A 15011-nucleotide genomic window follows, 5' to 3' on the forward strand; every position below is an offset into this window, starting at 1 on the left:
AAGCAGGTAAGTATGTAGGAAGAAAGGTCTTTAATGGAAATGAATGTTGTTTGCTGTCCCAAAGTCAATTTGAATCAGTAGTTGAACACGAGCAGCCACACAAATTTGCTCATTATTTTAAGAGCAAGATTTGAGTCATTGACATGGGAGTTCTCTGATTTATGATACTCTTTTTTTATCTACAGCTTGCGTTAAAGTTACTTTTCTAAAATCAGGACCTTGAATACAAGCAAAGATAGTAAAGAATGATGGCACAGGAGGTCAATGTTCATCTTTTTAATGTTCTTCAGTAAAATATTTCAGGGTCTGAGATACTAGGTATTCCTTAATAGGCCTTTTCTTTGCCTTAATGTTTTGATTCATGTGTTGTCAAATAAATAGTACACCCTGTTTGTGTCATTGTATTTCAGGGATGATGGAAAAGAGGGTTTGAAGTTTTATACCAATCCTTCATACTTCTTTGATCTGTGGAAGGAAAAAATGTTGCAGGACACTGAGGACAAAAGAAAAGAAAAGAGGAAGCAGAAGGTATATATGTTAGCTTTATACAGCTTCTGGTTGTTTTTTCCTGGAAAGGGTTTACTTGCAGATATGGTACTTTTTTGATTATACAATTAATAACAATTCAAACTTTACAGAGTCATCTTCATTCAACTAAAACTACTTGTATTCATTCAATTCCATCAACTTTAACAAATAAATATTTAATAATAATAATAATAAAAAAAAATAATATAGAAGAGCCTAGAGCTTCCATGCTGTCTTAATGTAACTAACAGCGGGTTTGCCAAAACTTTTAAGTCTTCTAGCAATGGCTCAAAAAGGAGAAATGCCGCAAGAATAAAGAATTTCACTGTAACAGTTTGTTATAATACAAAATTCTGGCAATCTTGCAGGCGAAAAAGCTTGAATGACATTCAAATAGATACGTTTAAACTAGAAAGAAATTAGTAGGAATAGGGCACTTGGTTTATATTTTCTTAAAATTAAACAAACACTTTTGCAAAGATAATGCTACTTTTTTGTTTCACCATTATTCTGTATATTTCATCCATAGAGACAGTAAATGTGTCAGATTCATAATTTTATTTCAGGCTTGGAATAAGAAGCTACTTATACATTTATTTTTCTCTGTATTATTCAGCTAATTATCCACTAGACTGAAGTTTCTGCCTCTTACAAGTCTTTTTGGTTTACGTATCATATTTAGACTGAAAGGAAATTTTTCTTGCGCTTGAATTGGGATTGTTTTTCATTATTTTGTGGCTGATGTTTAAATGCAACTAATTAAAAAAACACTGTCTCAGTTGTTGGTTTTGTTTGCACAACTCTCCTACAGCAGAAAAATCTAGATCGCCCTCATGAACCAGAAAAAGTGCCAAGGGCACCTCATGACAGACGGAGAGAGTGGCAGAAGTTAGCCCAAGGTCCGGAGCTCGCAGAAGATGATGCTAACCTCTTACATAAGCACATTGAAGTTGCTAATGGCCCAGCTTCACATTTTGAATCAAGGTTTCTTTTCATTATTTCTATCATTTATTGAGTACAGATATTCATAGTACATAGCGAACATGCTTCAGGAATGGTAAATGGTGAGATGCTACTGCTATTCTTGAAATGCACTGGAAATCATTGATTTAGCTCAATTAAAACTCAGTTTTAAAATGCTTAGTGTGTCCTTAAAGGAGTAGTTATTATCTTGTTATTTCTAGGGGTAGCATGTATCCTTGGAATTCATTGTATCCTTGAGGATGTGTCGTTGTCTGCAGCTTCAAGAAGGTGTAGTGTCACTGTTGCACGCTTGCACCCAGGTGTGTCACTACATTCCAGTCTTGACCTACAAAATACCTATTATTCCAGTGTCTTTGATTTTTCTTAAACAGACACTGCCAAGACTATATGGTGGGTGTGATGTGAACAAATGTCCGCTTGGAACTCAGATGAGAATGCTGAGCTTCTCTTTACTCTTGAGCAAATCCAAGATTTGATTGACATATCTGGTTATAGTCTATTACAGAATCCAACCTGTTGGATTCTCATTTCACAGCACATATTTGCTGGTGGCTAAAAGTAGCATTTAACATGGTAAACACCTGCTGTGTTTACGCTTCTGGTGTTTGTGCGAAACCAAGTTCATTTTACCAGCCAAGAAACATCTGATAGGAAAGAGGTCTGACAAGTAATAGGGGAGGGGGGGGGGCGCGAGGGGGGGAGCTGTTTTGGTTTGTTTTAATTAAAAAGTATTCATTGTCCTCCAAAAAATAGTTACATTTTTCCCCTCTCCTTCGCTGGCCAAAAGCACCATAAGAGAGTATTTTATTTAGCTTTGTAAGGCCTTCAGACAAACTTAATAGTGACAGTGGATAATTATGACAGCTCTAGGAGATGGTGTTTGCTGTCAAAAAATGGAAAAACCTTCTTGTAGAAAACTTAGCTCAATTCAGAAAGTAAAAAATGGTCTCAGTGCATCTCATTCAGTAGGGTACAACTCAAGTTATGGTGATTCGCATTTTTCTGGGAACAACTTTATAGTATTTTATCTTTGTAAACTGCTGTGTCAAGTCGTTGGCAGAAACATCTGCTTTCCTGCTGTCCTTGTGTTGTGTTGTACATCAGATTCCACATGAGACACACTTGTTGCAGGACTCCTTTTATATCCAGGACCCTGGCCTAAACCTTGATTACCACAGTGCCAGTAATGCAATTATGAATAATGCTGTATAGCTTCGGAGCACTACATGTGCAGATCATGTTGTTGAGATACAGAACAGCGCCATGCTTTTGAATAACAGAGTAAGAACTTCACCCCTGGAGAATTTAATAGGCTTAGATAACTACAGTGGTGGCAGTATGTGGAAATGTAGAGTATTGCTTTATTTGTTGGAAAGTGTTCTGCAAACACATTTCCTCTGAATTTAATAGAGAAATGCTTTCAAAATCTTTCAGTAGTTAATTAAAATTTCCTAACTGATCAGGTCCTTGAGGTGTGTCTAAAATTGTCATTAACAAGTAAGTTGAATCATCTTTATTCACTGCTACTACTCAATAATAGATATTTAGATTATCTTCCTTATATCTGTTGTATAGCTACAAAGTATTAGGTCTAAAGTAGTGAGTTCTCTGTATATATTGGAATATAGATCCTCTGACAGAAGTTCACCTAAAATATTCAGTTGCAAATTATACCATTCTAACATCAATGGATGTGTCATGAATGTTGTAAAAGAATATGGTTGCATATATGTAGGGATTGAGGAGCAGACACCATCACTAAGTATAATGTCTGTTTCATAATGCACTCTGGTATATGTGTATTTACGTGTGTTATTACTTAAAATAATGTGACTAATAAACACGAAGATCACACACATACTGTAGAATTTGTCGATACACCTGTCAAAATCATTAAAAACCTTGAGCTGCTAGAAGGAATGGCATCAAAAGTGGGATAAATTATTAAAAAGCCATGAAATACAACATGCAGCATTGGTGCAGAGAAGATACTTGAATTCAGAAATCAAACTGAAGTATAGAGCAGTAGCTGAGGGCACTAATACTTACTTTTACTAAAGGTTACATTGGATCATTTTTCACTATTTTCCTACAGATCTCAAGCATATGTGGACCATATGGATGGATCGTATTCGCTTTCTGCATTACCCTATAGCCAGATGTCTGAACTTCTGAACAGAGCCGAGGAGCGAGTGTTGGTCAGACCAAATGAACCACCACCTCCACCTCCAATGCATGGAGCAGGAGATGTGAAACCTGTGCCTCCTTGTGTTAGGTACGAAGTAGTCAAGCCACATGCAGATTTACTGGGGAGTTTTAGTTTTCCACCACCCCACTAATAGTCATTAGTATTATTTCCACGCAGCGCAGGCAGTACTCGCATCCTAGGGGCTATGTCAGTCCACAGCCCTGATGCATCTGCAGCTGCAGGGCCACGCAGGAGTTGAAGAGAAAGGTTGGCGTCTAAACCCCGTAGGGTGCCGTTGTGGAGACGGGCCTCACCTTGCCATTAATATTGCGACTATGTCGCCTTCCGAGTTAAATGGCAAGACAAATAAATGTATGGAAAATGTTTCTGTGAAAGATGTTGGAATCTCCGGATTTATCTTTGGAATTTTGGAAATTTGAAAATCTGAAATTTGTACAACTGAGCTGTGTTTCAGCCTACACAAAAGGAAGAATACATGCCATCGCAGTACGACAGTCAGCTGTCGAAACTATATATTCATCACATTTGCTAAATTGCAACTGCCCTTTTTTTTCCCCTTCCCTCAAGTGTTTTTATTTTCTGTTTCTCTGTGCCTTTCCAGAACTGGATACATACTTAGAGGGTTTTCTAGAGCGAGGGTTTGGTTGTCACTCCCCAGTTGTTTTATACCCAAAATCTTACTTTATGGTCAGGTACATACAACTTGGAATAGAGAACAGTTAATTCAGACACAGTTGTAACATTAGCAAGATGTTAGTCTGTTGAAAAGAATGTCTTTTTACTGTTCAGGAGATTATACACAGAAATACATAACTCTTTAGATTAATTTTCCACAACAGCTGAAAGAAATCTTCTAGTGGTCTTTCAGGAAAATAATTTTACTGTTCCCTTCTGTTTTCTTCAATTCACCTATTCATTGCACTATAATGAGTATCTACCCTATAAATATACCTCTCTACATAGAATTGATGACCTTTGGTATTAGCCTTACTCATCTTGTCATCAAGCTTTAAATATGTATTTAAAATGTAACTCATCCTCATTGCTTGTACTGTTTTGTTTTGTTTTTAAAGTTCTGTGAATCGAAGCAGTTAATCAACCACTAGTTTCCTTACTTCAGAAGAATAATTTGGATTTACTTAGGGATGGGAGGGGAGAATTATACTAATCTAGGAAACCTTTGATAAAGATGCAGCTTTGTATAGGAGCATAAACTTGGTTAATAGCTGAATCTGAGCAAAGGTCTGTTGGAAGACTACTGCATACTCCATACTGAGAATCAGATTTCTTTGTATACAAGGTATGAACACCTTGAAATCATCATAGTACATAATGCTCTTTAATGCCCGGTGTTCAATATTCTTAAGTTGCAGAAGTGAATCTATTACTATTTTTTCCACTCTCCGGCTCTAACAACTTTGTTGTATTGGATGTTTCAGTTCTACTACTGGCTTGGTAGAAAATCGTCCTCAGTCACCAGCAACAGGCAGAACACCAGTGTTCGTGAGCCCCACTCCTCCTCCTCCACCACCGCCACCTCTTCCGTCTGCTTTGTCAACTTCATCATTAAGAGCTGCAATGACTTCCACCCCTCCACCCCCAATCCCACCTCCCCCGCCCCCTCCCACAGCTGCTCTGCAGGCGCCGGTTGTGCCACCTCCACCAGCTCCTCTCCAGATAGCTCCTGGAGTCCTACATCCAGCTCCACCTCCAATTGCTCCTCCCCTAGCACAACCCTCTCCTCCTGTCACTAGAGCTGCCCAGGTGTGTGAAGCTGTACCAGTTCACCCAGTTCCTCCTCAAGCTGAAGTACAGGGACTTCCTCCACCACCCCCACCTCCTCCCTTGCCTCCTCCTGGCATTCGACCCTCCTCTCCTGTCACGGTTGCAGCCCTTTCTCACCCTCCTCCTGTTCTGCACCCTCCTCCCACCACCATTGTCCCTGGCCCTCATGCCCCCCTAATGCCTCCATCTCCACCATCCCAAGTGATTCCTGCTCCTGAACCCAAACGCCATCCTTCAACTCTGCCTGTAATCAGTGATGCTAGAAGCGTTCTGCTGGAAGCAATACGGAAAGGTAATGTTTGGCTATTAAGGGACAAAAAGAACGGTCTCAGAAACCTGTTAAATACACATTAGCTTTGAGAGATGGAATATTTCACATGTGTAAGAAGTTAGAGGAATGCATCTGAAGTCTGTCTCTGCTTTCTATTCTCTACAGTGTATGCACTGCCAAGTCGACAGATTTTTTTTCAATTTGTAACCGCACTTATCAGATGTTTAGTTTGGATGGCAAAACTGGTTCTCTGTGGAAGTTAGATTAAAAAGAAAAAAAAGGACATGTGTTTCTAGATGATCTGTGGAGATTATCTCTTCATTTCTGTTCACCTGAAAATGTAGCTATTTCTGATAACGTACAGATTGTGTAGAAGACAAAAACATTATTTTTCACAGACTGTTAGATAAAAGCAGATCAGATCAATTGGCATTGGAATTTTGATCATATATCAGTGTATTCCAGCAACATATAAATGACATTCAGAAATCATTGCTTAAGACTTAAAGCTGTTAAGTATCTAATCTTGACATGTCTCAACACAGTAGTGGAGCAGCCTTTACATTGCAAGGTGCCCCGCTGGCAGAGGTGCAGGGCAATGTTTTCCTGATGATCTAGCGAGGAGCTGTATGCACAAGCTGTACTTTTCAGCTTACGTGCCTACGGCCAGAAAAATCCCCACTGCACTGTGAGTGCTGCTGTTTGACTCTGTGGTGTCTTTGAGTAGTTAATCTTTCTCAAATGTTTCGAGTACTACATCCTTCTGTTTTTCCCCTGCACCTACAACACAGTACGGAATCTGTATGGTACTGTAATATCAGTAGATAGGCTGTAATACTAATTCAGAATATTTTTAAGGCATCTATATGGACATGAATTGATAGCGTCATTGACTCTAAAGAAGTATCAACAGCAGTTGAGTACAACAGTGGTGCATGAACATTAGTAGAGAATGTCAGCAAAAAACATAATAAAGGAGAGCCTGCTGGTATAATTTAGGTGATTCCTGAAAATGCTTTTGACCAAGTCTTGTACAAGAAACAAAGGCTCAGGTTACCACAGCTTAAATTCCACTAAGGACCTGTGCTTGTGTTGCCTGTCAGTTGACAACAAAGAGTATTAAGTACAGGATGTAGGTCGTATTTAGACTGTGTCAGTCTGCAGTGTTGTGAGTATAAAACCAAAATATACAATCTCTGTCATGTTTTTAACTGAGTTACTGGATTTAACTTTCTCAGGCTATCAGTATGAGTTGCTGCCCCTTTCTGTTTGATCTTTAAGTTTTATCCCAAAACAGATCATTACATGATCAAAACTGAGTTACAAAAAATCCTACCTTGTTAGGATACTCAAATAGCTATACCTTTTAATTGAGACCACAAAGAGAGAGTATAAAAATTGTTTGGAAACGCAAATAGTAAAATGGCTGAATCACTTAGTGGTCCTAAAAATGTGGGTGTGTTTTTAATGGGAAATCAGAAGCAGGGTATTATAGTAGAAGGGCTGAAGATCTAGTCTGCCATTGCAATTCTGACATTCCTCTCTTTAGAAACTTGACAGAGAACTTCTGTCTGAGGAGGGCGATGTCCTCAGCCTTCATTTTTGCTTGCGAAGCATTTTGTGAATCATGAGCTAAATACTTCATATAATGATAAAGGAGGAGAGTAACACGTTTGTGATTTGATGCTCTTTAGGTATTCAGCTACGCAAAGTTGAAGAGCAACGTGAACAAGAAGCTAAGCATGAGCGCATTGAAAATGATGTTGCTACTATACTTTCTCGTCGCATTGCTGTGGAATACAGCGATTCAGAAGATGATTCAGAATTTGATGAAGTGGATTGGTTAGAGTAAAATTATTACATTGCTGTACACTGCAAAATCGAATGCTAATGTCCATTGTGGTGCTTGTTCTTTGAAAGTTTGATGGTCATTTCTAGTGTTTTTTGTATTCTTTTCTTTACATAATTAATCCATGTTTTTCTACTTTTCAGTTTACAAAAAGCTCCTAGTGCATCTTTGAAACTAAATGTTTTACAGTGGCTTTTCTTACACATCTTTTTTGAAAGAACATACTTTGTTCCAATAGACCACTAAGTATTAAGCATGGGCAGCTGTTGGTAGAGTAGCAGTTTCAATTTTTTGGCATATCTTAACTGTGCACTTTGTGAATTTTAAGTTAATGAAGGCAACTGAGATTGACATTCCAAGGGCAGCTGTATGTACTAATGAGCCTTATTCCACTTCCGATAGTGTTTTAAAACATTAAACCTAGCTATCAAGATATCACTGCCTCGATTACATCTGTACTCTAAAAGTACATATAGTTAGCAGCACTGAACACACTGAAAGGAAAATGGATCTTTGGGGGTTTTTATTATTGTTTTATTGTTGTTTTTAAATAATTATGGCCTTATTTGAATGTTTAGAGATTCCCCTTCCCTTCTTCCCTCCCAGGTACATATTGTGTGGTACTATTTTTGCCTGCATAATAAAAGTTTAAATTTTTTTTCCCTTGTGAAATCTTTTGACTTAAACATGCTGTGTAACTTATGTAACTGTTAAAATAACAGTTTGATTTAATAAATGGTTCATTTTAAATGTTCCTGGTTGTTGCTTTTTCAGTGAAGCCTGCTTTTCACTGGTATGCCTGAAGGATCCTTGGATTTCAAAGATTTAATCTGTGGTCTACAAAGTTATAAGTATTCTGCACTTGATCTAAGGACCCATATTAAACAAGAAAACATGTATCATCAAATGATATCTATATGCATATCTACCAACAAAAGCTGAAATATTACTGTGATCCATTAGTTAAAAAAAAAAAAAATAAAAAAAAATGGGAGCTTGTGGCTTATATGATTTAGGGTTGTTTTTTTTTAAAAAACTTTACCATCAATGTATCTTGAGAAGAGGAGATGCAGGAGTCAAAACCATGGCTAATGAAGGATGACAAAGAACAGGGGCGATACTGCAAAGTCATTTTTTAAGTGCTATCTAGCAGCGTACTGCATGTCGCGCAGGGCTTTTGTGTTTCCCTTCTCTGGAATAACTCCTTCAAGGCTGAGCACGTGGTCAAAAGCCTATCGAGAAGGGAAGCGTGAGAGAGTGCAAGAGCACTCTACCTTGCGAACTCATTCCTGGAAGATGGAATTGTACAATAGAGGAAAACAAGTGGTGAAAGTCCGAATGAGACTTCTGAAGGTGGAACGTGAAGTGTTCCACAGTCTACGGAACAATTTAGAGAGGCATGTGGTTATTAACCTGCTCTTGGGACTGGGCAAAACTCCAGAGGCAGGAATAGCGTACAGCAACCCTTCCAACTTCACTGTCACCATCTCGGCCTCCGCTATAATTTTGTAGATGGCCTACTGTATTCCACACTTTTTCCACTGCAACAGTAACGCCTTTGTTGTGTTTGTGAGAGAAAAATCATTGTCACAATTTGTGAATCTGCATCTTTATAACTATGGATGCAGTTCTTCTCTACACGCTATTCTCTTTGATAGTTGTCTTCACAATAACGCCATCTGGTTTATTCTGCCGTTCGCGGTTAACTTTCAACGTGCGTCTCCTACCTAATAGCTCCTCATAAGCGTTAAAGAAAAGATGTCGGAAGCACCGCTGCATGAATATGTGATAGTGTTTAATCTAGGTGTTTCCTTGGATCTTAATAATCCTAAATTGCCACACTTGGCCCGATAACTAAATGTGAGAGATCTCACACAGCTGGAAAGGATTGATCTCTTCAAGCAGAAGTGCAGTACAGATACTTGCAGCTAACCTTTACACAGGGAGCCAGATCTACACTTTAGGCAGCTGAGAAGAAGAGCCTGTGCCTAAATTCCATGTGTAGGTAGTTCTGCCATTCACAAAATTATATCTCAACTGATGTTTATACCTATTCCTTGCTGAAGTCTCTCAACTCCTGATTGCCCTGGTGGATCTTATAGACGGCAGCCTACATTGTCACTTAAAGGGAGCAGCAGGGTGTCTGTGCCCAGGCTGTAACTCTCCAAAGTACAGGATCTCATCGCACCATCACGCCTGCGCTGTAGACATGCTCTGAGTGCGTCCAGGCCCTGTGAACTGGGTATAACTTGCTTAAAGCCATGAGACGAGCTAGCAAAAAAAAAAAAAAAAAGAAATGATAAAAAAAAGAAATGAAAGAAAAAAGGCCCTTACATGACTGCGGCTATCACATATTGGACATGAAGGTATAAAAAAAATCCTTATTGACAAATGGTTGTTATTGACCTGCTTTTCTGTCCCGGTGATTAATAATATCCCTTCCAAACCAGCACCCAGGGCAGACAAAGCAGTCATTTAATACGACACAGTCACACAAAGTAATGAACCTTGTCTGAGAAAAGTCAAGAGTTAAATTCAGTTAACATTTCAAAGGCAGGAGCCTTGGCCTTCTGCCATCGCTACAGCTTTCTGCCATAGCAACTAGTCTCCAGATAGCAATAGCCTGATTCGCTAGCGGCGAGAGGTAATTGTTGAATTTGAATATTTGCATTTACAGATCCACTCCAAGCGATGCATTTGCAGTCTCGGTGATTTGTGTCCCTCTTCCCGTGGTCTCCAACTGCCCTTCTCATTTGGCGGAACGCTGTGCAGAGGGCTGCTGGACTGTTCGTGCCGGTGATTAGATGCGTAATAGGTTATTGATTGCTTTGTCTTGTAAGGTACTAAATCAAATCTTCTGTATCGAACTGTTTATAGATTCTGTTGTTTACTTCTGTGCATTTACAGCAGCTGGTTAAAATCAAAGGCTCAAAGCCTGCTGCAGAAATAACGTGTCAGTAATGTTCAAGTGAAGAGAAACCTTTGTTCAACTTCACACGTTTCTTGATCTGTAGTCTGGGACAGTTAAAAATGGTCTACCTCTCCTACTGCAAAATGGGGAAAAAAAGAACAAAATAAAAAGTGCAGAAAGAAGAAACAAAAGGTATGCGGTGGCAGAACCGGAGCAGAAGACTAGGGAGGTGCAAAATTGGTCACCTGGGGTTTTTATCAAAAGATAAAGTAGTAACAATGACGCAGGCATCATGGACAGACCAAAAATAAATAGCTAAATGGAACAGAACAAGTACTGAAGAAACAAAAATGACAAAGAGACATAATGCTGGTTCTTTTTTTACCGTTACATTGTGAACAGCAACCACTGAATACCAGATATCATTAAGGGATTACATAATCTGCAATTAAATCGGTATTAAACAAGCAGGAGGCATTTTAAGAAGAGCTTTAGTCAATAAAATCATCCTTCCCTGCACGTGGCACAGGGGTGCACTCCCTAGCATTCAGGTGGATGCTGACATACCACCATTAACCATCTGACGAATGCACAGACTAACGCAGAGTCGGCTTCAAAAGGTGCCGTGGGACCTGAGCGTGCAAACAGGTACCGACGGCCCCGGTTTCATTGCGACGGGCATTCCCCGCGATGTTGGGACCGTCTCAGCTTGGGAGCAGTTGCCACCCCTGCAGCGCATCCCCGCTTGCTTTACCTGGTGGCTGTGAGCCCTCGGCCTGCTCCGAGGATGCAGACAGAAACACAGGCTCTGTAGAGGGCTGCCGCATCTCAGTCTCCCCAGCCCATGGATCGCCACGGGGAGCAGGGGGTCAACACCAGCTTTGGAGCATGGTGCAGAAACCCTTACCCAACAGCCAGCTACAGCTCTCCGCAAAGTTGCTAGCTGCAAGCAGCGTGCCCATAGCAGTACAGTACCACGTCAGCAGTCCGAGCCCCGAAACCTGGCGTTTGCACAAACTAGAGCAGTTCCAAGAGGAGAGACCGAGGCGAAGCCTCGCCACAGCCTCTGCAGCCGAGGTCTGCATCAGCAAAAGATCTGACGGAAATTCGACTCGAGCTCCATCAAGTGTCTGTTCTGTCTCCTCAGCTACAGGGTAGTGGGAGAGTTTTACTCTCCCTCATTCTCTTTTGCAGGTGGCAACATTAAACACCAGAAGACTCACAACCGGAGGCCAAGGGCAGCAATAGTGGTCTCCCTTTTTGGGGCCACTCAGCTGCTTTTTCCCTCTCCTTTCTGCTCCTGACTACTTTTCCCACTTGAACAATTCTCGGGGGCGGTAGCCTGCCCGTAGGAGACTTTTCACACACCCTTTGTGGCTGCAGCAGACCTTACCGATTCCCGTCTGCTTCTCGGGTACATCATCAGCCCTTGGTAGACGTTAGTGCCCCCCGTCTGCCCCTTGAGCTGCTTGGGACAGCACTCCCTCACCCCATCCAACCGTAATGAGCTGGGGTAGGTTTAAGTGCTTAAAAAGCAAGTTCCTGGCAGCCCAGCTCGTTTTGACAGCAGGCATCCAGGGAGCGCTCCGGTGAGCGACTTGGCTGTCAGCTCTGAGGGCTTAATGAAGGTCTGGCAGCGCACCAGCAGGCAGCTGCGGAGGAGCAGGCAGGGGACGGGAGCCCCATCCCAGCTGCTGCTAGAAAAGGACACATGGACAAGCCCTGGGAAATGGGTGCTGGGGTACAGAGCAGACCCCAGGAGGCTGGAGCTGTGCATCCCATCCCGTTCCCGTTGGAGTGACAAAGCCTGTGCTTTTTTGATCCCTGCCACGCTACGAGCAGATGTGTTCTCCCCCGCCGCCGCCACTAACCCCTTTGCCTGGAGAATGGGCTCTGCTGCCTTAGTCTTCGCTTGCGTTCCCCAGCTGCCGGCAGCCCCTGACAGCGGCAGCCCCTGACAGCAGCAGCCTCTAAAGAAAATTGCATCTGTCCCATTTCTTCGAAATCCTTATTTTTAGAGTATTCGCAAGCTCTGGGCAGTTGCTCCAGCTACCTTCCTTTTGGCAGTTGGAAACATCTGGGTACGGATTGGAGAAGATATCAAGCATCTCTCGCCAAACAGGGCTGAATATCCCCCGCCTTGTGTTTCTTTCTCTGACGGTTTAATAGCTTCACTTTCAGACAGCAGGTAGCTGAGGGCCCCCCCTACAGACAGGTTGTTTCCATTTTCCATCCCCTCATTTTAATGACAGTGTTATTGCAAAACCTGTGTCATTTTAACACAGCTTCATGGCAGTATCACTCCAAGAAAAGCTTCAAAAATTATCTCCCTTCAGTGCGGTTTTATACTGCATTTTAGCCACTTCCACTCCTCTGCGAGGCCAGCATTTTAAAATCTCAGAACAGGACTCCTTGGGGCCCGCCCAATTTCTCCCGTGGAGCAAGCACTCACGCTCGGTGTCGTATTATCACAGCTTGATTTTGCACTTCACTACTAGACGGGAATACCTCCAGCAAACTGCCCACGACTTCTAACCTCATGAGAAAGCAGCGCGCAGCCCGGGTGTCGGCATGCCGGTGTAGCTTCAGCGCTGCCCCTTCGAGCCAAGCAAACAGCGTAGGCTGAATTTTCCCGTCTGCGTTTTGGCAAAGCCGAAACCAGTTTTTAAGCACTGCCAACGGGGCACGCGGCCAACACGTGCAGGGATGCGGGGGCCTGTCGAGCAGCCTGGTCTGGGGCTGCCCTCCCTCACTGCGCCCCGGAGAGGGATGCGTCTTCTGGGTTTTAAAAGCGCAAAGAAGTCACCCATGCTCCCAAATGGGACAGGTGTTGCCCACAAGCCAGCATCGTTTGCTGGCCAGCGGGATTCCTGGCACTAATTCAGTGGTGATTAATTAGAAGAAAACACTAGGATAGGTCCTTTGCTTCCATATACTTTGTTCTCTGCACGGCCGCTGTGCCCCAGCGCCTGCCGGGAGGAGTTTCCGTGCCAATGATTCATCTTCAGATGAATCAGAGGTAGAAAGCAGCAACCTCAGCCCTTGTCCCCCCCACAGGCAGGGCCCAGCTCTGGGAGAAACCGAGTGTACCTGGGCTCCCCAGGCGGCTTCTGCACGTCACTCTCTGTAGATCCCTCTGATGGAGACCTCCGTGGTCCCACGGAAAAGTTACAACCCTAAATCCAGGGATTTTCAGGACAGGCTTGGATGCCTCTTTAGTTTTTTAAACCCTCCGCTGACTTGCCACCTCTCTGGGGCTTGCAAAATCCCAGGGTGTGAGGGTCTCCAGAGGACCCTGCACGCGTGGGGTACAGCCAGCCCGGCTCCCACAGCCGCAGCAACGCTGACTTCACGCTCCCTGCAACCAGGAGGCATTTTTGGGAGCATCGGGGCCGAGGCCCTGCCCCAGAGGTGGCCGGTGCCCTCTGCCACGAGGCCTGAGCAGGTCCCACGGGGGCAAACTGAAGGGGTTCATGTGGCTGCAGCCACACATGGCTGTCACCCTGCGTTCAGGCTGAACAAAAATCCCGCTGGAGCACCGTGCCGTCACCCACGTCAGCTCCCAGTGTTGGCACGGTCAGTGACACCTATAAGGAGGTATTTAACAGAAGTCTGCTGGCAAAATAGCCTCCCAACACGCATGGGAGCGATTACTTTTGCATTTTTTTCTCCAATTTTAATAGTCCTTATACTCTATATAGATTTCATTAGCTGGATTTATGTGGTCACTGAACTGCTTGATACGGTATTATATTCACAGCGGGAAACTATTTGCCATTCTGGTGAAAATGAGCACTTCCTAGTTTTGTCAGGGCAGAGAATTACATTATCAGGGAAATAATAACCAGCTGAACTGAAGGAGGGTTTGATTCATGGTAATTACTGATTATATGCAGATTACTTTATGGCTTTAATTCTTTGGTGTCCCACGGTTTGCTTGCTAAACCTCTTAAAAAAAAAAAAAAGGGGAGTAAGTATATGAGCATCTTGTTTGTAAGGTAAATTACAGAACCTAATTTGTTGATTACACGAAAGGAAGCAGAGCTCCGCACAAACTGGGATGGCGGTGGGAAGGAGCCGGCAGCGAGCCACGCTTGCATCAATTGCTGGCCACGGCCACTTCTGTGATGCTCCTCAGCTCCCAGTTCACATCCCCACGACCGCAGCCCTCACCTGCTGCTTTCACTGGGACCATGGTGGGGGCTGGCCCCAATAAAACACCCGCAAGCACAAGCGAAGGTATGTGAAGGCGGCTCTTTGCTTCTCCAGCCCTCAGCCCCCCCAGTCTGTCCCTTTTCTGCTTTCACCCCCACTCATCAGGTGGCGGTAAGAGGATGTATCAATTAATTTGTGCTCAAAATGCGCCTAAAAACACGTCTTCCAATTAAATGCAACAAAAAGGCCCTTGCAACCTTCACTTTTCACTAGCACCATGCTTTAAAACATCAGAAGCTGGTCAGCAAACTACAGGCTA

At 42.8% G+C, this 15011-nt stretch overlaps 1 protein-coding gene across 1 annotated transcript in view; it reads left to right on the forward strand.

Annotated features, from left to right (window-relative positions):
- Positions 1-7629, forward strand: part of WASF1 (WASP family member 1) — a gene marked incomplete at both ends in the record, with an annotated part of 29876 nt that extends 22247 nt beyond the window's left edge. The window contains 5 exons of the mRNA XM_082305603.1: positions 411-528; positions 1340-1512; positions 3608-3787; positions 5161-5798; positions 7472-7629. Coding sequence (XP_082161729.1) covers positions 411-528; positions 1340-1512; positions 3608-3787; positions 5161-5798; positions 7472-7629 — 1267 coding nt within the window. The remainder of the gene's footprint in view (positions 1-410; positions 529-1339; positions 1513-3607; positions 3788-5160; positions 5799-7471) is intronic.
- Between the last annotated feature and the right edge of the window lie 7382 nt (positions 7630-15011).

This window comes from Platalea leucorodia, assembly GCF_965183815.1.
Source record: "Platalea leucorodia genome assembly, chromosome: 3".
Taxonomy (NCBI): Eukaryota; Metazoa; Chordata; class Aves; order Pelecaniformes; family Threskiornithidae; genus Platalea; species Platalea leucorodia.